Raw genomic sequence first — 20,675 nt, forward strand, 5'->3', positions numbered from 1 at the left:
AGTCCTGTCAATGCATTCTCACTTAATACATGATCTGTTTGTCATTTAGCCAAACTAGTCCTCTGAGCTTTGTTGATCTGTTGGGTTTTGGGAAAAGAAACCTTTTTTTTGGAATACTTCCAAGCAGCTCTATCCCTTGGCATTTGGGAGACTAGGAAGGGGATATGGGAGGGTTGAGTCTTGAGCCCAATGTAAGCCTAGCCAAAGGAGCAAGAGACCTAGATGTCAAAGTCAAGTTGGGCAAGTGCACATCAGTGAAGCCTGACACATGATCCATATTTGCACCTTGCAGAGTTAGGGCCCACATCCATCTCAGCTTCAGAGCAGTGGAATGTACCTTTCCGCTACTTCAACTTGCTTCAAAATTGGCACAATTTCTCTATGGGTGTGAATGCAGATTTTGGTCACTCAGATTTCTGAGAATCTCCCTGATGCATGAGAAAAGCACGTGCATTTCCAACATACTGTAGTTATGTGGGCACCTTTTGCAGGGCCATGACACACAGATGCAGAGTAATTTCTTGATTGCAAAGATGTATTTACAATTTGAAAAGGGTGGGTCACAGATCCTGCTTTGTTAGTTCAAAATCCCATTGTGACATGTGACATTACTGTTTTATAGTTCAGTTCAAAATTTTTGTGCAATATGCAACTGAACCTATGGTTGTTATAGAACAGTAGCTGCTTCAAATGCTAAAGAAATCACTCAAAAAAGAATCCTGTTTCTCCAACCTGAATGAAGCATATGGTCTATACTCAACTAACCTGACAATACAGGAATAAACTACATAGCTGCTTCAAATGCTAAACTCAAAGAAACAGGAAAAAGAATCCTGTTTCTTCAATGTGAACGAAGCTTACATGAATGAAGCTTATGTTCATACATATTCATCGCTTCATCCCAATAATCACCCTCAAGCTCAAGTTTACCACTACTGCCATCTGATGCAGGGCTGTTTGTCTGGCTTTCAGATATACATCTTAATTCATCCAGCATCTTCCAAATTGCCAGTGACAGTTGTTTTTGAAGCTTATCCTCAAGGGAGCAAGCAACTTCATAAGATATTCCCATACTGGGAAGGGCCCACGGGAATATTCGACCATGCGAGCCTGGGAGGCTGAACTGGATATCTGCTGAGTTCAGGAGGGTGGCCAGCATGTTGCAGCACCAACAACATTTTTGAGCCACTCCAATTGTCCTTGGCTTGTTGGAAGTGCTCTTCAAAAGAAAGATTAGCGGCAGCCACCACCAAAGATGTAGGACACTGACAACTTACATGGAATATCTCCGGAAGTTGGGTATTATGCGTGTTATTAGCTTGGCCATTGTAGTGTACAATGGCACCCATCAGCGATGCCTCGCAGTGGACTGTACCATGAAACTCCCTGGACTTTCGAAGCCTCCCAACAGATTGCCAGTACCATGAACGCACCCCCGAGTTGCGGCCTCTGGATTGATCCTCCCAATTTTTAAGGGTTTTGTTGAATATATCCGTGAAGATTGGTACTGCATCTTCCATTGCTTTCGGCTCGACAGGAGGAGCGGTGATCGCGAGATGGAGACGAAGCCTCGGGGTACGTCGAATACGTGAACTGGAAAATAAAAAATCTGTTGCATTGATCCACGCGACGGCGTTACCAAGGTATCGCATGGTAAGAGCGACCGGATCCTCTTCTGTCTCAGCGATGAGCTCCAAATTGTCGCCATGTGTGTCATCGGAGTCTTCTGGATTTTCAGTATTGGAGCGAGCGGAGTCTTCTGTGTTTCCAGCATCGGAGCGAGCTGGAGCTGATGAAGAGGTTGTGCTTTTAGATCGTGGAGACAACGGAGACGTTAAAAATATTATACCTTGCCGACGGTTTAACACCAGGATAGCGTTGACAGACCTCAGTCGAAGCAGATATTTGAACCCCTCTGATTCAATCAATGTTTGGAGCAATTTTAGAACAGTCGCGCCCATGGTGGTGTTGCCTGCCACTTTCTTGTCTTCTAGCTTGAAACAATCCTTGCACAATGATAGGCACGATAGAAATGCTTTCATCCAAGCTGGAGCTATGTCCTTCGTCCATGGTGCGAAATATTTCCTGTTGGACTGTCGACATTGGATGCCCACCGTCTGGAATAAGCGAATAAGACGTTCTGGTATTTCACACTCAGTCTTCACAAAATGGTCCCCGTCGCTAGGTTTCCATCCTTGGAGAATCTTATCTAATGTCGTGTCTTGAAAGATGAACATGTCAGATCGGAGTCGATGGGAGATGATCGGTGCGCATCGCCGAACGATAAATTCAGTGATACGTCGAACGGCAATGGCTTGTTCGGATCTACTTCGCCGTGCGGTGCGGATATTATTGAATAAAGACATGACGTCTGCTGCATGCTGACTCAGAGTGATATCCTCTGGGGGGCGGTCGCTAAATGCAATGGTAATCATGAATCAGGGCGACGCATAGAATGGGGAGTCGATCACCTGTTCAAGAGTTCGTCGTGTTGCACGTCGTCCAGATCTTTAGATTCAATCTCAGTCACAGTGACACCAAATGCAACACGGTCATCTGATGTAGGATTCTGGGTGACAACAAAATCGTTTGAGAGCCCACTCTTAGGGGTATCTGAATATTCGTTATCGTCTCTATCAATCGTCGCAAGGATATTTACGGAATCCACCGTCGTTCGCGCGGCGACTGCAATCGGTCCAATGTTCGGCCCCACTATGCCTCTCCTCTCATCCGCACCACGGGTGAGGAGCGTGGCAATATGCATCGCAACTTTGAACTCGATTGACGAGGGGCCTTTGGTAGCAGAGCTAGCTTGAGGATCAAGAATTGACAGGATGGTGGTAAGGGCACGGATTCTCAGGTCAATGTCGTGGATGTCGTGGAAGGCCGTGGTAACTTGGTGGCTTGCGCTTTGCGCTTGGTGAGCTATCCAACTCAGCATAGTCTCACTAAAAGTGGTAAGACGGTATATAGTTTCGTGGAGGACAGCAAACCGAATAGCTTAGTGGAAAGGAACTAACCCTAATAGACAAATAGATCGGCCAACTCTATATAACAATATAACAATAAATTCGGACAACTCCGCTACAATACAGCTAAGGTCATAACTGGACCTCGTTGACCGATCAAATCTCTGAACATGACCCCCTAAACGCCCAGCTAACCAAAACACCAAGAAATCACTCGATGATCAAACTCGCCGATGAACACCACCAGCTGACCTCTGAACATGACCCCAAATACGACCTGCCAAATGAATAAATGCAGCGTGCCAGATATGAGACAAGGCAACCGCCGCCCTATCTGGAAGTGAAGGGAAATCCTGCTTTAATAACGGTGTATGGCCCAAAAACCAACTATTCCTTCCATGCGGCCAGGATAAAGCGGAGTCATCAGATAGGAGTGAAGGAATTGCGTGACACACCCTACAACGAACAAATTAAGAGATGTCCTCCAAAACCTCTTGTGACAAACGCGTGATGTCAACCAAAGTGGACACTCGATAAGCCTTGAAAATAGGGCAAACACAGAACAAATGATGCGGAGATTGCAACCATTCCGACACCGCCCACTTCGACTCAGTCCCCTGAAAAACATCAAAGAATTAGAGTGTAACTGACCAGATCGAAGGTACAACTGGACGGCAGCAGAGTAGCCAGCATTGGATCTCACATATGGGAATGATGCGCATGATGGGAAGTTGGGATTGGGCAGGCAAAACTCGGGTGTCACAGATAAAGCATGGTGAGACATTGACACAAACCGAGATGTGAAATAGGAGAGCAGGTTTGAATCAACATAGCCGCGATGTGGATGCCACACCACAAAGTCATCCATCAAAAACGAAGGTAGAGGAGCAACTGCAACGGGTCAAAATGAGCTTGAGCTGCCAAGCGATCAGCAGCATTGTTCAACCTCGAAGCGACATCAAGCTCCTGAGTATGAGCCTTCACATGATGGACTGAGAAATTCTGGTTGTTTGCCACCACGTGTTCCAACCACCGATACCAAGGTCGAGCGGGCTTGTATGACCAAAAATTTGGAGGTAATGTGCCGGCACGAATATCTTGAATTAAACGGATTGAGTGCAGATGATCGGAGAAAACCGTAACAGCAGTGGGAGTGGGATGTGACAAGACAACAGCCATAATAAGAGCCATCACCTCACCGTGGAGGTTTGAACCATCACACCCAGCAATCCGAAGCGATAATGACAGAGGACCCACTACTGCACACGATATTGAAGGGCACGGACCACGAAGAGCTGAACCATCAGTGGCCCAAGAGTTGTCGCCTGAAGACTCCATCGGCTGGCCAAAAAGTCCGGGCGGGTGTCGCTTACATAAGCGAAACTTGCTGGGTGGCGTCCGACTCCAAAACATTTAACTCCGTAGCATGTGATCTTTTGTATTGAGTACAGAACGTGAATAGCACCAGAACGTGAGAACGTTTATTTAGATTGCATGCAAAAGCTATTATTATTTTGCGCGTCCAGGGTACGAGTCTGGGTTTAACCATTCATCCTTCAGGTTCTTCGACGCCCACCTTCTCGACATATTGTTTTATGTTTTCTTCCGCCGTCCCTTCCCAGCTCATGCTCTCCGTCTGCCACGCCTTCCAACTGGGCATGGTAAGTTGATACGCCATCAATTCCGCGACAAGGTCAGCGGTAGGTGGCATGATTCCATTTTGAGAACCAGAAGGTGAGGCATCGGTGTCGAACCCTTGCAGGTTCGCAGACTGGTAGGTAGGAGAATTGCGCCTTGGGGGGCCCGAGCGGTTGAAAGTGAATGAACCTTCGTCTCCCTCGTTTACCACATCGTCATTGACCATCCAATCCTGCCAAGTATTAGTTGGCTCCGGGATGGGCGATGGTTGGTGGAAATTTCTCCCGCGGACCATATATTCGTGGGCAAGGAATAGAAGAGGGAGTGGCGAGTGCTTGTCTTTGGGATCAAGGGCAATGGCCTTGCCGTGGAACTGTGCCAGCTCTAGAGACTCAGCGTAGCTATCGTAGTGGATAAAGATATATTTTTGGATCTAGCTGCCAGTTAATAGGTAGCACGAGGGCAAAGAACCCGAGATTTACACCTGGTCGAAAGCGAATGAAAAACTGCCAACGTTCGAATGACCGATTATGGTTTGGGCACATCGTCAACCCATTGCGGGGCTCATGCCCAGGCGCTTCCCTAGCACCCTCTGGAATCCATCCTATGTTCCTGAGGAACGTCCACTAGAAAGAAGGTAAGTGACTCTGCTTGCATGCGAGTCCATATGGGACGAACCACATGACAGTCCGAGCGAGCAACGATATGACAACGTTCTAAAAGTATCCGATTCCTGGACCCACAAATCACACACTTGCGCTTTGCAAAGAACACATCGCGGTTGTCTAGACCCTCCTTGAACGCTGCCGTGTCAGAATGTCCAGACTCTCTCTCAACGTGGCGGAAAAGTTCTGCAGGTGGCTCTGGTGCAGTATAGGGGAGAGCATATAGGTTTAGGCACGACATCGCGATCAAGAGAAGAAAAGCGGCGCTTGCAACTATCTGAGACTGAGAAGACCAACACGTAACCTAGCATGCTGACCAACGCCAATTCGCTCAAAGTTTTCAAGTTTATTCAAAGCACATGATTTTGTTTATTCGTCTATTCGCCTACGGTCATCTACATAAACAGCCACACGATTAAACAATAAATTATTAATGTAAACAAATTAGTTAGCGCGAGCGCTTGAAAGCGCCATCTCCCTCGTTCACCACGCTGTCTCTGACGATCCAATCCTGCCAAGCATTAGTTGGGTCCAACATTCGCTTGGGTTGGTAGAAATTTCTTCCGCGGACCATATATTCGTGGGCAAGAAGTAGGAGAGGGAGTGGTGAGTGCTTATCCTTGGGGTCAAGGGCAACGGCCTTGGGTGCCTGCTCTCCAGACTCTCCAGTGTTATCGTAATGGATGAAGACATACTTTTGGATCTGGTTGTCATTAATAGGTAGTACGAAGGTGGGACTCACTTCGCGAATGAAGAATTGCCACCTATCGAATGCCAGATGATGGTTCGCGCACACTGCCAACCCGTTTCGAGATTCATGCTCAGGGGATGCCTCGGCACCTTCTGGGACCCATCGTATCTCGTTGAGCAACTTCCACTAGAAAAGAGATAAGTAGGCTCGCGCGCGTCCAATTACACATGGGACGAACCGCAACATTATCCGAGCGGCCAACAATAATATGACACTGTTGCAAAAATCCTTCATTCGCCGACCCAAGCTGTCTGGATCGGGCAAAAAAAAGTTGCGCAAGTGGCTCTGACGTCGTATACGGGAGAGGATAGAGGATGGAGTGCGACATGACTGTCGAGAGAAGAAAGGGCTCGAACTTTAGACGGTTCAGCCCTCCCGGCCGAGCTATTACAGTAGCACAAGGAGAACACCAGACTCATGATCTGGCCCTATGCATTTAAGCCACGGGTCTACAGTCCTGGAACGCCTCCCGTGCAGCTGACTCATCTGATTACGCGCATTCCGATATTACCGTTCCGACTCCAGATAAAGTCAAGCGTGAAAACGTCTCGGTCAGGCCCCACCCTGTTCTTGACCAATATGTCCTTGTCTATAGTTCTTGCGTTGATCGGATGTCCGGCCCATTGTGCAGGACAGCGTATGAACCACTCTTATCTCCCAGGATGGTAGCCTCCTTCATAGAGTCACGCGGAAATGCACTCTGAATACAAGGCTCAGTACAGCATGGATACCGGTTATTCGCTTCACTTTTGGCCCTAACATGTACAGGACATTAAATGGGCTGCACAGTATTGAGACGTTTAATTCGAGCTGGGCCTGAGCAACATTCTTGTGGCGCGAGACAAAGCAACTGTGAAGGTCGGTCCATACCGCATCGGAAATAATGACATGAACTTCCAGTATATAGTATCGCGTCATAGCTACTATTGGGCACTGTGCTGGCCCAAAACACAGGGCACTTGAACCTGAGGTCGAACATTGGCTTCTCGTGGGAATTGGTGCAACACAGCCACTCTCACCCTTTCCGCCGACCAAGTGCGTGATGCGGCGTATGCGGCGCGCACACGCGCTAAATGCTGTCGATATCAGAACTCCGTTTGAAAACCCTTCGAGCATGCCTACATCTGGCGAGGCGCTGACAAGCCGGCCCCCTCGTCAACTTTCCATGGCCACTTTGCACAGGCAGCGGGGTAACCTCGCGCGTGTTTCTCTAAAGGGGTGGTTGGTATTAAGGCCACGACCCGTCAGACAGAAACTGAAAGCTCAATAATTATTCAAAATATTTAGGGGACTTCAAGTCGAAATGTCCCTATCAGAAGGGTCTTATCTTTGTTTTTACCTTATACCACAATTTGGTGTCTCCAGTCGTCGTGCTTCTCAAGTCGGGCACGGTAACCCGTTCAACCTCTCCCACTTCCCTTCTCAGCCAATACTCTCCCTTCGCTTGAGGCTCTTTCTTTACCTTCCATACGGACCACGGGGCGCGAAATGTCTGGCCTTCCAACCCCTCGACAGGTGGCAGCCAACGTCCTCTCCGTGACTCTCAAAGCCACAGACTCTGGCCTTGAAAAGTTCTCCCTAGCTGCGGAAAGCGTCCACACATCATGAAGCTCCCACGTTCCCGACGTGACGGAGGATTTTGATGACAATAAACTTCACTCCCGGATCTCGAACGGGATTGAGGCCTTTCGGGCCCAGGTTCGTTTATGGAAACACTCAAGCTCATCAGGACAAGATTCGTTATGTTGACGGAAGGGGAAGAATCCTTCCTGATGTTTATGCTGAAACAAGGCTGTTGAATTTGCCTCCTGCGGTTACGGCTTTATTGATTGTTTTTAACAGGAATCATAACGTAAGTTCCCCCCCCCGCAATGCTCCGTCCTTTTACATGCCTCGCCAGTACATAGCCGACCTTCTGTTACGCATTAACGAACGAGGCACCTGGGAACAAGATATTTCCAAACTCGCCCCCACGCCCCAAAAACTCAAACAACAAGATCACGAGATCTTTAACACTGCGCGTCTTATTAACTCTTCCGCCTACGCTAACGTCGTCTTGGGAGACTACCTCGCTGCTATCCTTGGCACAGTTCGAGATGGTTCGAGTTGGACGCTGAACATTGCTGGTGAGAGGAGAGAAGTGGACCATCGATTATTGGAGAGGGGGACTGGGAACAGTTGTTCGGTTGGACTTTATAGGCTACATCCTAGTATGAGTAAGGAGGATGCGGAATATACCGAGCGGGCTTTTCATCACTTGTTTGGTCCAGAAGTTGACTTTAACACGGTGAGTGTTTTTCGTTTTCTACCCAAACTCACACTAACCCTGTTTTGCGTAGATCATTCCAAAGGACTTCGAGGTTGTTGTTGGCCAGCAACAACTTCGAGCAACCTACTAGTACGGTCGCGTCAAAGACCGAAACGGTAACAAGGTCCAACTTCTCAGACTTGAGGATCTCTCCGAGCCTCAGGCGAAAGACCTCATCGATGACGGGAAACCACTTGATTACCTTCTTCCCGAGTACGACTACCGTGGATTCACCGACGAATCCGGTAGACCGATTGCTAATCCCCGTGACCCAAAGACGTTCAAATACCCAGATATACTTCTTGCCAAAGCTCTCGTTAACGTCACAAGTGTTCCTGCACATGCATTCCAGGCTAGGGGTGTTCCCGGTGTGATGAGGGTTATTGAAATTTTGGGAATTTAACAGTCTAGGAACTGGGGCTGTTGTTCGTTGAATGAGTTTAGGAGATTTCTGGGGTTGAAGCCTTATGCTACGTTTGAGGAATGGAACTCTGATAAGAGCGTTGCTGATGCTGCCAGGAAGCTTTATAGGAATACGGAGAATTTGGAACTGTATGTCGGTTTGGTGGCGGAGTAAGCAAGTCATGGATGGTGCTGGATTGTGTCCTTCTTGTGAGAGGAATTTCTTACCGAATGAAGTTAGCTAAATTTTGACTTGACTTTGATGGTAGACACCATGTCTCGTGCTATTCTAGCCGATGCTGTCGCTCTCATTCGTGGAGATCGCTATTTCACTTACGATTACACACCCCTCAACCTTACAACATGGGGTTTCATTGATAGTACCCGTAACGTCCACAACGCTTCTTGGGGTGGGTATACTTGGCAAACTCTTCACTCGCGCACTCCCTCGCCACTTCGATGGGACATCTGTCTACACTCACTCCCCCCTTATCCTGCCTACGGGACACCCGTGCGCCATGGACAGGGTCCTCACGAAGCTCGGTCAGGCGAAAGGGTATACTTTCATGCCTCAAAGCGAAACCATTCTTATCGCGGACTCCAACGGCATTTACAACAGAATAGGTGACCTGAATAATTCACACGGCCTCATCACTCTTTACAGTCAAAAGATCAAGGACGTGGAACTTATCCCAGGCTACCTCAGTGCCATCGATAATCCTCTTGTGTTTTCGCGCGCAACGAAACTTGTTCAGGATATTTTCGTCCCCTCGGCCGAGCTGGACGATCACGGGAAGTGGTTCTACGATAAGACGATCGAATTGATTGGGCAGAAGAAATATGTCGTTTACGAGAAGGGACCGACGCTTGTGGACATTGTGAAGGATGTGTTGAGACTTGTTCCGGTTCATTGGGCTTCGTATCAGATTGTGAGTGTCTGGTTTTGGCGATGTTTAGGAATGATACTCAATGGGGCTCCGAATTTTTTTTTTCCTTAGGCTGGTCTTCCTGTCAAGTCCAAGTTCGAACCCCGCGGTTTCCTCTGCGAGCAACAGTTGTATCAAATACTCAGGGAGATTCATACGTATATCTTCGTTGAGGGTTCTCCAACTATGCAAATTCCTGATCGGAGACAGGCGAGAAACAATGTTGACCGTCTTCGTCTGTTTGTGAAAATCAGTCTTAGGGAGGCCAAGGGCGGTGTGAGCATTATTGTGTTTGATGATCGTGCAGGTGTTAAAAACGCTTTGGGTGTTTGATACTAGATTTCGGCTACGGTTCTTGGTGGCCTTGCCCACCTGTTGCTGGGAGGAACCCATCAACATCATCGTGTCCTTCAACGTCTTCTTGACCTCAGCACTCCTGAAGATGAGGCCGCTAACGATGTAATTAGCGTCATCTCTACTGCTTCCATCAAAGTGAGTCTTCCCCTTCTGGAACAACCTGGCGGATACTGATCGGCCGACGATTAGTCTTCACCCACGTTATCAACTTTTATCTTCCCCCCCAGGACAAGAGTGCCGATGATAACGCTGAGAAGAAGGCTCTTTACGACAAAATTATTGCTATCGCAAGCAAGGGGTCTGATTCCAGTACCAATGCCACTCTTGAGGGTTACGTTCGCGAAGCTCTTCGTACATTTTCCCAGAGCGAACACCTCACCCGCGTTCAACTATTCATTTCTCATTCCTAGGCTTGGATCCTGTGGTTGAAGGTGTCTACCGTATCGTAACTAAAGATATCCCCGTCGGCTATCTTACCTCCAAAGCTGGTGATAGACTCTACTTTGACTTAGCCAGAGTCGGAAGGGACGATCAAGCGTTCGATTCCCCTGAGATTATAGATCCTACCCGTCCCGCTTCCGCTTATTCTACCTATCGTGGTGATACGGTATTCAAGACTCTGGGCGATGCCTTCGTTACCTGTGTTACTGCTCAGGTTCTTCGTGCTGTTTTCACCCAGCGTAACGTACAACGTACGAAGGGGGTTGCTGGAACTCTACGACGGTAAAGCATCCTTGGGTTGATTTCAACGATAGAGTGTTCAGGTACAAATACACTGTTTTACGTTTTCAGATACCGTGAACCTGTCATCCGCGTCGACGATACCGTTCAAGCCACACCTGTCGAAGTGGACTTCAAGTCCGTCGACGAGGATGGAAATATCGTTGACACTCCTTGGAAGGAAACCGTCTTCAAGTACACACTCACGCCTGGTGATCCAGAAGAAGCTGCCGATCGGTGGTCGTATCTGGACTCCGACATAGGACATAGGCCAAGCACCTGGGCTACTGGCCTCACTCTTAGCGTATGTAATCATTTTTCCCTCTGCAACCCGAAACATTTCTTCTGAACCATGTGCAATGCTCATCAGTTTCAATGATCTTGCCTGCCCCTTCTCAGCCTCGTCTGAGATGACTCAAAGAAACTCCTTGTATCGGAATATTCTCAATACATATGTATCAATAATACCTATTTCTTGATTAACCACCCCTGCGTGCACATGATGTGATCACCTCATGCTGTGTTACTTTTCCCACCCTCAAGGAGCCTTTTGGTTCCTCTTGTTCTTGTCCAACCGCATGATAAACGAACCGTTGTACGCTCGTCGGCCACTTTTTTTTCTTGCGCATTGCTTGTACGGTGTACCAAGGAGTTTGGCAGCCGGAGCTGCTCCACTGGTAAGTAGGCGGGCATTGCGAAACAGGGGTGTCGTGTCCAAATCACCGTCCCCTGACATATCATTCAGCGACATGAACTGACGCCTCTGGGGCCCTGGGGTGATTGGATCCACTAAACTCTCATCACACTTTCGAGTCTGGCCCGTTTGGTTTTCGGCTCTGAACTGATCCACTCAATTCCCTCCTTGGACGTTACCGTGGCTCTTGAGTGGCTGCTATGGTTGAACTCGATCCAAGCTGGAGGATTGATTGGATCACGCTGGAGTCGAGCTGTACGCAGTGCTCCATCGAAGTGTTTCCGTGAAGCGCCCGGGACTACATATTTCGGGGTCGCTCTTTCAATCCAGAGTGTTGATCTCCCGGATTTTAACGTAGCATAACGCTGCGAGCTCTATGATTTTTTTTTGCTCGAAGCACTAAACAGGGGGGTAAGAGATTACAGATCTACCAGCCGATCGGTTCCGATCTGGGTGGGCAGCGGGTAAGTTGCAGGTTTTCATTGGCTTGGAATATCGTACTGCCGTGGCGAGACTGTGGCTATACCGACGATTGCCAAGATAGATCGTGGCATAATTGGTTTTGTTATAACCGCAGTCTCTTGCATGCGTGGTGTGATAATATTGTGGACGAGAGGGCTTAGGAAATGGGAATTTCCTCATTTGGACAAAAACAGCTTGAGGACACACGGAACGATGGAAGGAAATAGATCGTACACTCTATCCTACCGTCCAGCTCACTGCCATGTCGCAACAACTTGACGTCAGAAAGCGATGTGACCGAAACATTGCCTATCCTCTGAACAAGTGTTTGCAGTTCATTGTTGTTGCAGTGGCTCTTTCTAAAGACTCTGGATGAGTGGTCGATGTGGATTTCCCACATTGTGACGTGTTTTTTTCGATGTTCTAGCCCATTTCTCTTCTGTTTGTAGTATAGCTTCCAGGAAAGGTGTGGGACAAGTAATCACTCCTTGTGTTGTTTTCGCCTCTGAGCCTTTTTCCCATCTCATTGATGGAGATCAGGTCGAGGTTCTCAACATGGGGTCGATCGCAACGAACCCTAAGGTTTGGCAGATCCATAGTACTATGACTCCAATCCTTTTTGGAATCGACGACCCACGGTTGAGTGTCTCTTACCACCACATTGGAGCCTGAATGCCTGAACCATCCGTGTGCTTGATGATTCATCATGGGGGACACAGTACAGCTGGTCTCAGGAGTCGCCCTGTCGCTCGCGATCGGTAGCGTGGTTCAGAGGAAAACCCATTGGCCGAGCTTTCGCGCGGTATTTGCTCTCGGTATGGTCGCGGCGCCATTGCTTGATGCTTGATGGACTAGAACGCCTTCCCCACATAAGGTTGGGGAAGAAATTTAAATATATACATAACGCTTCAGCACTTTTTTAAGTACATAGTATGACCAAGTCTGGTTGTCCAGGTCGATCGAGAACTGCGCGCATTCCATTCATCACTCCAATTCAGAGCATCGGGGTTTTTGTGATCGATGGAAGGTGCTGTTCATGTGAGAACAAGTATGATCGGTTGATACAGAGAATTATTATTATCCTTTTGCGGCGACTCAAAATGTTTTCCCGGCCATATTGCTGGCTGGACAAGACAAATGAATCGCCACCGCGGGCGTAATGAAGTCCGGGTGCTTATGGATATACTGGATTCGCCGTCAATTAAACGAGTCAGCAGACTTATATTTGCGCTCCCTCTCGAGGACGTATGCACGCAGAGACCAAGATGTGTTTATCCTTATGCGGCGACTCAAGATGTTTTCCCAGCCATGTTGCTGGCTGGACAAGACAAATGAATCGCCATCGCGGGCGTAATGAAGTCCGGGTTGCTTATGGATATACTGGGTTTGCCGTCAAATCCATCGATCTTGATAAAGAGACAGCTCCACCTCGGTCCCCCCCCCCCCGCCAAAATCAGATTGGTCGAATTTTTTTTTTTTCAAAATGGCCGGAGGGGTCCTAAGTTGAAGGAAGGAAGTGCCATGCGCCCCCTACCCTTCGAATGGCATTGCATTGCTTGGGGTGTGGGTCGGCGGTGGGTGATTATAACGCACAGCGGATAAGCGGGATCCGTATTTCTCCAGTGCAACGGGTTAACTGCTGGCCGATGTGGCACATACCGTTAGGAATCCGATGTCTCCCACCGAAGGGTCTCCGGCCTGACGTCCAAACGGTACTCCGAGGTGGTATCTTCCCTTTGACTATTGACACATGTGTCCGCGGAACAATTTATTATTTAAAACTGACTGCCAATATTTACTACCGTAAGATCAGATGTACAATGTTACGTGGTCATTGGCGGCGTCCGGAGACCAGTGTGTGCATTTGCATGGCGGCGTTATGTAATTCGACCACAATGGACGGAAGATGCTGATAGTAATAACTGGACAGAAACGAATCGTTCAAGTCGAAGTGGGAAGCATGCAAGAGAATCAAGATCTGCCAGATGGATTCTAGTATAAGTATGTATGTTGTGCCTGGACTGGACTTGGTTTTGCCGTGGCCGCAGACCGACCGAACTAGCTGACGAACAAAGCGAATGCATGCCTCGCGAGATTGGGAGATTGGTTAATTAGGATCCTTGTATACGCGCTCTTTTGGGTTTCGCTTATCTGGATTGTGTGCAGTATGTAAATATGTGGCCGGGTCGTCGTGCATGCACAGATGGGTCACCCTCTCAACTGAGGATCGCACGCGCTTGGACCATCATCATGCGATGCAGACAAGATGCAGTATGATATGTATAGTTGCAGGTATTTTTTTCTCAGGCGACGAGGGAGTTCTCAGGTGAACATGGGAGAATCGAATACGATGTGGGAAATACGTAATCAACGCGGAAAATTGGGTCCGTGAAAGCTATCGCTTTTGGGTCAGATCTGCGAGAAGGTGCGTGTTGCTAGCGGTGCGGTCATGCTGGGTCAGGAGTTAAATAATTCGGCGAGTGACGCGATTGCATGCGAGTGCGCGTAAGCGCCAGCTCGTCAACGAGCTCGGTTCCAGCCCGATTCTCTCCTTTGCCAAGAGTTGTGAGCAGAGGCTAGAACTTGGGACTCTCGATTGCCAAAAAGCACGCCCAGGTGACCAATTGAATCATAAAGATATTTGTCTTCATTGTGTTCGTGCCTTGTGGTGGCCTTCGTAGCGGAATTGCCCGAATCTATTGGCTCGTTGTCGGAACCGGAATTTCAAAAAACCTGAATTTCAAATATGAATATCTGGCTTTGAATTCCCGCTTTAGGGTATTGGTAAAAACAATTTGTGTGGCAATATACTTGTGGAGAAGGAGCGATTATATAAGTGGCCATTCCCCGTTCCATCACTGACCCACTTGCGCACTATGCCATCGGCTTATACGTTTGGATGGTCGCATTCGAAAATCTACACCCAAGGACTATATACCGTCTAGGAATAAGAGGGCATTTAGCTCCAATCAACATTTTGACATCCAGCGGAGATGAGCATCCTTAACCGTGCCGCAGCCGTCCTCTTCCCCTTTCAGGTCATATTTTCCAGGGTTCAATTGTATATGCCTTCCCTTGCTCTCTTCACATATTCATCATTCAGTTGCATTTTGTTGGGGAGATGCATGTCCTTTTATTTGCTTATAATAAAGCACTTCATCCCTAATCATTATCGTTACTCCCTCCCTTCTCTTTGTTCTTCAGTCACGAACATACTTCAACCAGTGGAAGAAGAAAAATCGAACGAAAGACATGTCTGGCCTACCGTCCCCAACGGTTCTTGGCGCTCGAGTTGTCTACAGGGGCCTTAGAGCAGTCGATGGAGCTCTTGAGAACGCTGCACTGGGCGTAGAGGCTATCCATCGATCCTTCGCACCATTGCCTGATGTCACAGAGGACTATGATGAGAGTAAACCCGAAGGTTTGGTCGCAACCGGGATTGAAGGTCTCAGGGCTCAGGTAAAGAGGGGATTGCCTGTCACTGCTAATCCTATTAAAGCTACTGTGAGTATTGCTTCTCGATGTTGTTGCTTGTGGAATTCATATTGATGGCGTTATGTCGTTTGGGCTTGGTAGGAAGCGCTGGTTGACATTGCAGGAACGAAAGCTGGTCTCACCGAGGGTCTCGATGACAGGAAGTTAGCTGTAAGTGATTGGTTTATTTATTTGTCTTCCAACTACTCGGAATAACCTTTCCTCTTGCCTTTTCCGCTTCAAACATCTCTCCACTTCCATCGTCAAAAACAAACTCAGCTTGAATATCTCCTGACCTTCCTCTCTCGCGCTGACCCTGCAATAACAACTCCCATCGAACATGGTGCTATCCGAACTCTTTATTATGACCTCCCCCACCCACCTTCCACCCAAATGGGCCAAGATTACCAATTCAGGTCTGCGGATGGAAGTGGGAACTCTCCGTTGAATCCTGATATAGGAAAGGCGGGCACACCTTATTCCAGGAGTTGCACCGGGTTGAGGCCGCTTCCCGTGGCTGATTTGCCTGAGGCTGGATTAGTGTACGACGCGTTGATTAAGAGGAATGAGACCAAGTTTAAGGAACATCCTGCTGGACTGAGCGGATTGTTCTTCAATTATGCGGTGAGTTGAAGAGGGAGAAACTTTCCTTTTTTTCTTTTTCTGTGGATCTTGGAATCCAATCTTGAACTTATCAATCTTGATTAGACTAGCGTCATTCACAGCGTATTCCGTACTTCCCGTATCGATTGGAACATCAACGAAACGTCTTCCTACGTCGATTTGGGGATGCTCTACGGAAATACTCAGGCTCATCAGGATAAGATTCGATATGTTGATGGGAGGGGGAAGATCCTTCCTGATGTGTTCGCGGAAACGAGGTTGTTGAATTTGCCACCTGCTGTGGTGGCTCTGTTGATCGTTTTTAACCGGAACCATAATGTGAGTAATCCTTTTTTTGTTTTCCTCCGAAGTAGCTTACCGTGGGTTTCTCTTCGACCTTTGTTTTTTTTTTAAAAAAAAAACACACACACTTTCTCAGTACATTGCAGACTTGCTTTTGCGTATCAACGAACGTGGAACGTGGAGCAGGACCTCAGTAAAATTCAAGAACCCGAACCACCTTACAGCGGTACACCTGAAGTGATCAAAGATCCAGCGACGCAAGCGGCAGCTCCAAGGAAATCGGCCAAGCGGAAGAAGCTTGAGAAGCAGGACCACGAAATTTTCAACACGGCGAGGTTGATCAACTCTGCGACGTATGCGAGCGTGGTGTTGGGTGATTACCTTTCGGCTATTTTGGGAACTGTGAGGGATGGATCGAGCTGGACGTTGAACATTCAGGGGGAGAGGCGGGAGAGTGATCATCGGCTGTTGGAGAGGGGTCAGGGGAATAGTTGTTCGGTTGAGTTTAACGTCCTTTATAGGTTGCATCCTAGTATGAGCAAGGAGGATGCGGACTACGCGGGGGAACGATTTTCTTGGTTGTTCTACGGCGGTAAGACGCCTCCTAACTGGGATGAGGTGTGTTTCTTTCTTTTTTTTGGGGGGGGGGGGGGGGTTTGCCTCTGGTTGTGGAAGTGCATGCGGCTGATCTCTGGCTTTCTTTGGCGGGGGTTTTTGCAGCTTACTCCCGACATTTTCGAACAAACTCTTGGAGCGCTGCAACTTCAGGTGTTGTACAAGAGCTTCAAGAAGGAGGATGGCAGTGATGCGAAGGCTACCCCGCCTGCACTCGACAGCCTAACGGAGCCCCAACTCAACGACGTCATTAACGATGGAAAACCGGTTGATTACCTTCTTGATCTGTTTACCTTCCGTGGGTTCAAGGATGCGGATGGTAAATGGGACGTTAACCCTCGAGACCCCGACACCAAGAAATATAAAGATGAACTTCTTGCTAGGGCTCTCGTTAGTGCGACGTCCGTTCCTGCGCACGCATTCCAAGCTCGAGGTGTACCTGGAGTGATGAGGGTGATCGAAATATTGGGTATCGAGCAGGCCAGGAACTGGGGATCATGCTCGTTGAATGAGTTTAGGAAATTTTTGGGGTTGAAGCCTTATGCGACGTTCGAAGAGTGGAACCCTGATAAGAGCGTCGCAGATGCTGCTAAGAAGTTGTATAGGACGACGGATAACTTGGAGTTGTATGTGGGGTTGGTATCGGAGGAGAGCAAGAAGGTCATGGACGGAGCTGGATTATGTCCTTCTTGTGAGTGAGAGATCCCAGTTTTTCTTTTCTTTTGGCCTCTGGTTGATATTCGCCTTTTTTTTCCTTTTTTTTCTTCCATCGATGGATAGATACCATGTCTCGTGCTATCCTCGCCGATGCTGTTGCCCTCGTTCGGGGAGATCGATACCTCACGTACGATTTCACTCCCTTTAACCTTACAACTTGGGGCTTCTTCGACGGTACCCGTAACGTGAAGAATGCTTCATGGGGTGGTGTTCTTGGCAAACTTTTTGCTCGAACTCTACCTCGTCATTTCAACTCCACTTCCGTTTACACTCACTTCCCACTTATCCGCCCAACCGGGCATCGTTTCTCTATGGATAAGATTCTAGCTAAACTTGGGCAAGCGAAGGAATATACCTTCACTCCGCCCCCGCCCATTGGAGAGACGCACCTTATTTCGGATCCGAATGCCATCTATGATGGACTTGGGGACGCAGACCATGTAACAGAGGGTCTTATCACACTCTACGGCCAACGTATCAAGAACGTTGGGCTCAGCCCCAGTTATTTGACGGTGATCGATGATCCAAGGTCATGGGAGAAGGTGACGAAATTGGTGCAAGAAGTTTTCGTTCCTGATAGGGAGTTGGCGGATAATGGCAAGTGGTTCTATAATAAGACGATCGAGTTGATCGGACAGAAGTCGTATACTGTGTTGGAGAAGGGTGGACCGAAGTATGTGGATATCGTGAAGGAGGTGTTGAGGCTTGTCCCGGTTCATTGGGTCTCGCTTCGGTTGTGAGTCCCCCTTTTTTTTTCTTCTTATTCTGGAGAACTTGGGGAAAGGCAGAGTTGTTCTGAATTCTTCTCCCTTTCTTTCTATTTCTCCTTGCGGGGAAAATGCAGGCTGGGCTACCTGTGAAGACGGCCTTCCAGCCGCACGGACTCTACTACGAGCAACAGATCTATCAGATGCTCAAGGAGATCCATTCGTATATTTTCATCGAGGGTGATGCCACTTTGGAGATTCCGGCTCAGAGGGAGGCGAGGGCCAATGTAGTTCGTCTCCGCCGATTCGTTAAGCTTAGCTTGGTGGAGGCCAAGGGCAGTGTGAGTGTTTTTCCTTCATGATTCATGGAACGGAAACGAAGCGAGGTCCACTGATTCTGGGATCAACAGCTTCCTGTCTCTCTTATCAACGGTCTTGCCGGGTGGTTCCTTGGCGATGTACCTCAATTTACTAATCGTGTTCTCAAACGTCTTCTTGGTTTGGGTGCTCCTCTTGATGAGGTTGCCAACGATATCATTGGCGTCATCTCCTCCGCATCTATCGAACTCTCGCAGAGTGAGTGTTGTCATTGTCGTTCTATTGGCCATTGGTCCCTCAATTTACTCTTGTTTGTGGGTGCTTAGTCTTCACGCATGTCATTAACTTCTACCTCCCTCCTGTGGACAAGAATGCCGCCGATTATGCTTCGAAGCAAGATCTTTATGAAAAGATTGTCCTCCTTGCTAGCAAGGGATCTGATCCTTTGGTACTCGCTACTCTTGAGGGTTACGTTCGTGAAGCTCTCCGTAGGTTGACTTCGTGTTGAAACCGCAGAATATGGAGAACTCACTGATTATCGCTTTCCGCTGAAAGGTTTGGATCCCGTCATCGAAGGTGTCTATCGCGTCGTTACAAAGGACATTCCTGTTGGCCCTCTCGCCAGCAAGGCGGGGACAGGCTGTACTTCGACTTCGGCAAGGTCGGAAAAGACGAATCGGCGTTTAGCAACCCTGAGAACATCAGCCCTGAGGACGTCGAGCCTCAACGTCCTCTTTCGGATTATGCTCACTATCATGGTGATACGGTTTTCAAGAGCTTGGGTCCAGCGTTTGTCACCCGCGTGGCTGCGGAGGTTCTTCGCGCTGTGTTCTCTAAGCCTAACATTTCACGTACGAAGGGCGTGGCCGGTACTCTTCGACGGTGAGTTGATCTCCTGTTGTGCACTTGTACTACGAGGTGCTAAGTGGTTGCCGATTTTTCTGTAGATACCGTGAGCCTGTTATCACTGTCGACGACAAGGTTTCGATCAAAAATCAAAAACTTGTTCGTTACCAGAAAGTCGATGAGGACGGCGAGCTCGTCGATACTGATTGGTATGAGACTGTGAACGAGTACAAGCTTACTCCCGGCGATCCGACGGAGGCGGCTGATCGATGGTCCTACCTTGATCCCGAAATCGGTCATCAGCCCAGTCTTGGGCTACGGGGCTCACCCTTACTGTAAGCTGCAACTTGTCGAAGGGCTTTTCAGTCGTGTCTGACGTAATTTTTGATGTACTTGTAGTACGGCGCATGAGGGCGTAGCTTGCTGTCCACTCTGGAGTCTCATATTTCTGCTCTTTCTTGTTTTCTCTCGCATGCGAAACTCTCTTGCTTTAACGAACTCCATGTCGATGGTGATTTTTAAGGAGTGTGGATGGATTTTTACCAATTTAGACTGAAATGAGAATTCTGTGCTACCCATCGGGACAATGCGTCTTGCGTACCGATTTGTCAAACCCACTTAATCAGGGCGGACGCAGTTCTGCGTATTCACAGAGGATCTTCTATTTAAGAAGCTAATTTCAAAGGAGAAATCGCAAGGAAATGTTCTGTGCGTTTACTTTGACCTCATAGCTGTTTGGGGGAGCTCCGGGGGCATTTGGTCTACACAGTGCCCCCGGTCCTAGTACTCACATCTTTGTCCCCGCGTTTTGCTACACGCTTCGGAACATCTACCAGCTCGTTCCATAAACCCATGTTATATCTGCCATCGATCAAGGCGCGGTGTCATGGCATGAGGATAGGTCGGCGCCTCCAAAGCAGAGCGGACCGCGCCGCTGCGAAGAGGATGTCCACCGAAGTTACACTGTGGCAGAAGACCAGTCACCGCAGCAACTGTAGGCCTAGAAGTCGAAACTAGGCCCGACGTGCCATGTCATGAATGGATGCAATTAAGAAGTTTCAGGTGGGCTTGGGGGGGTACGCGGACCAAGGTAAATCAACATGTCTTTTTGGGTCTGAGTATCCTTGTTAGAGCAGGATCCCAGCCTCTACTAAAGCAGATACCATTGTGGCGGCGCTTCACGCCGCCGGGGCCGAAAAA

At 48.4% G+C, this 20,675-nt stretch overlaps 6 protein-coding genes across 6 annotated transcripts; 2 read left to right on the forward strand and 4 right to left on the reverse strand.

Moving 5' to 3' along the window:
• Positions 1–949: 949 nt before the first annotated feature.
• Positions 950–2,706, reverse strand: EI90DRAFT_3078080 (uncharacterized protein; the record flags this gene model as incomplete). Its single annotated transcript, XM_039061759.1, has 5 exons — positions 2,476–2,706; positions 2,449–2,450; positions 1,850–2,417; positions 1,278–1,756; positions 950–1,219 (listed from the first exon to the last, which is right to left on the reverse strand). Coding segments are annotated over exons 3-5 (1,266 nt in total), but the record flags the coding sequence as incomplete, so codon positions are not given.
• Positions 2,395–3,134, reverse strand: EI90DRAFT_2483160 (uncharacterized protein). Its single transcript, XM_039053104.1, has one exon. It carries the CDS (start codon positions 2,939–2,941, stop codon positions 2,468–2,470), a length of 474 nt encoding a protein of 157 aa, XP_038910868.1. The 5' UTR covers positions 2,942–3,134; the 3' UTR covers positions 2,395–2,467.
• Positions 3,135–4,024, reverse strand: EI90DRAFT_2483161 (uncharacterized protein). The gene has a single exon (XM_039053105.1). It carries the CDS (start codon positions 3,835–3,837, stop codon positions 3,328–3,330), a length of 510 nt encoding a protein of 169 aa, XP_038910869.1. The 5' UTR covers positions 3,838–4,024; the 3' UTR covers positions 3,135–3,327.
• Positions 4,025–4,409: 385 nt separating this feature from the next.
• Positions 4,410–5,604, reverse strand: EI90DRAFT_3157775 (uncharacterized protein). The gene is made up of 4 exons (XM_039066137.1): positions 5,286–5,604; positions 5,090–5,233; positions 4,477–5,040; positions 4,410–4,452 (listed from the first exon to the last, which is right to left on the reverse strand). Exons 1-3 carry the CDS (start codon positions 5,511–5,513, stop codon positions 4,519–4,521), a joined length of 894 nt encoding a protein of 297 aa, XP_038910870.1. The 5' UTR covers positions 5,514–5,604; the 3' UTR covers positions 4,410–4,452; positions 4,477–4,518.
• Positions 5,605–7,511: 1,907 nt separating this feature from the next.
• EI90DRAFT_3020116 (heme peroxidase) lies at positions 7,512–11,150 on the forward strand (the record flags this gene model as incomplete). Its single annotated transcript, XM_039057474.1, has 15 exons — positions 7,512–7,594; positions 7,634–7,721; positions 7,753–7,875; positions 7,924–8,310; positions 8,363–8,383; positions 8,423–8,710; positions 8,738–8,891; positions 9,003–9,147; positions 9,260–9,662; positions 9,732–9,935; positions 9,999–10,151; positions 10,244–10,367; positions 10,427–10,739; positions 10,809–11,040; positions 11,136–11,150. The coding sequence occupies 15 exons, from the start codon at positions 7,512–7,514 to the stop codon at positions 11,148–11,150; spliced, it is 2,733 nt and encodes a 910-aa protein (XP_038910871.1).
• Positions 11,151–15,144: 3,994 nt separating this feature from the next.
• Positions 15,145–20,031, forward strand: EI90DRAFT_3020117 (heme peroxidase; the record flags this gene model as incomplete). The annotated part of the gene is made up of 13 exons (XM_039057475.1): positions 15,145–15,396; positions 15,469–15,537; positions 15,646–15,990; positions 16,075–16,308; positions 16,459–16,890; positions 16,993–17,578; positions 17,668–18,317; positions 18,449–18,652; positions 18,722–18,887; positions 18,956–19,117; positions 19,229–19,511; positions 19,577–19,810; positions 19,875–20,031. 13 exons carry the CDS (start codon positions 15,145–15,147, stop codon positions 20,029–20,031), a joined length of 3,774 nt encoding a protein of 1,257 aa, XP_038910872.1.
• Positions 20,032–20,675: the final 644 nt, after the last annotated feature.

The sequence above is a fragment of the Cantharellus anzutake genome, assembly GCF_015039405.1.
Source record: "Cantharellus anzutake strain C23 chromosome Unknown EI90scaffold_72, whole genome shotgun sequence".
NCBI classification, from domain to species: domain Eukaryota; kingdom Fungi; phylum Basidiomycota; class Agaricomycetes; order Cantharellales; family Hydnaceae; genus Cantharellus; species Cantharellus anzutake.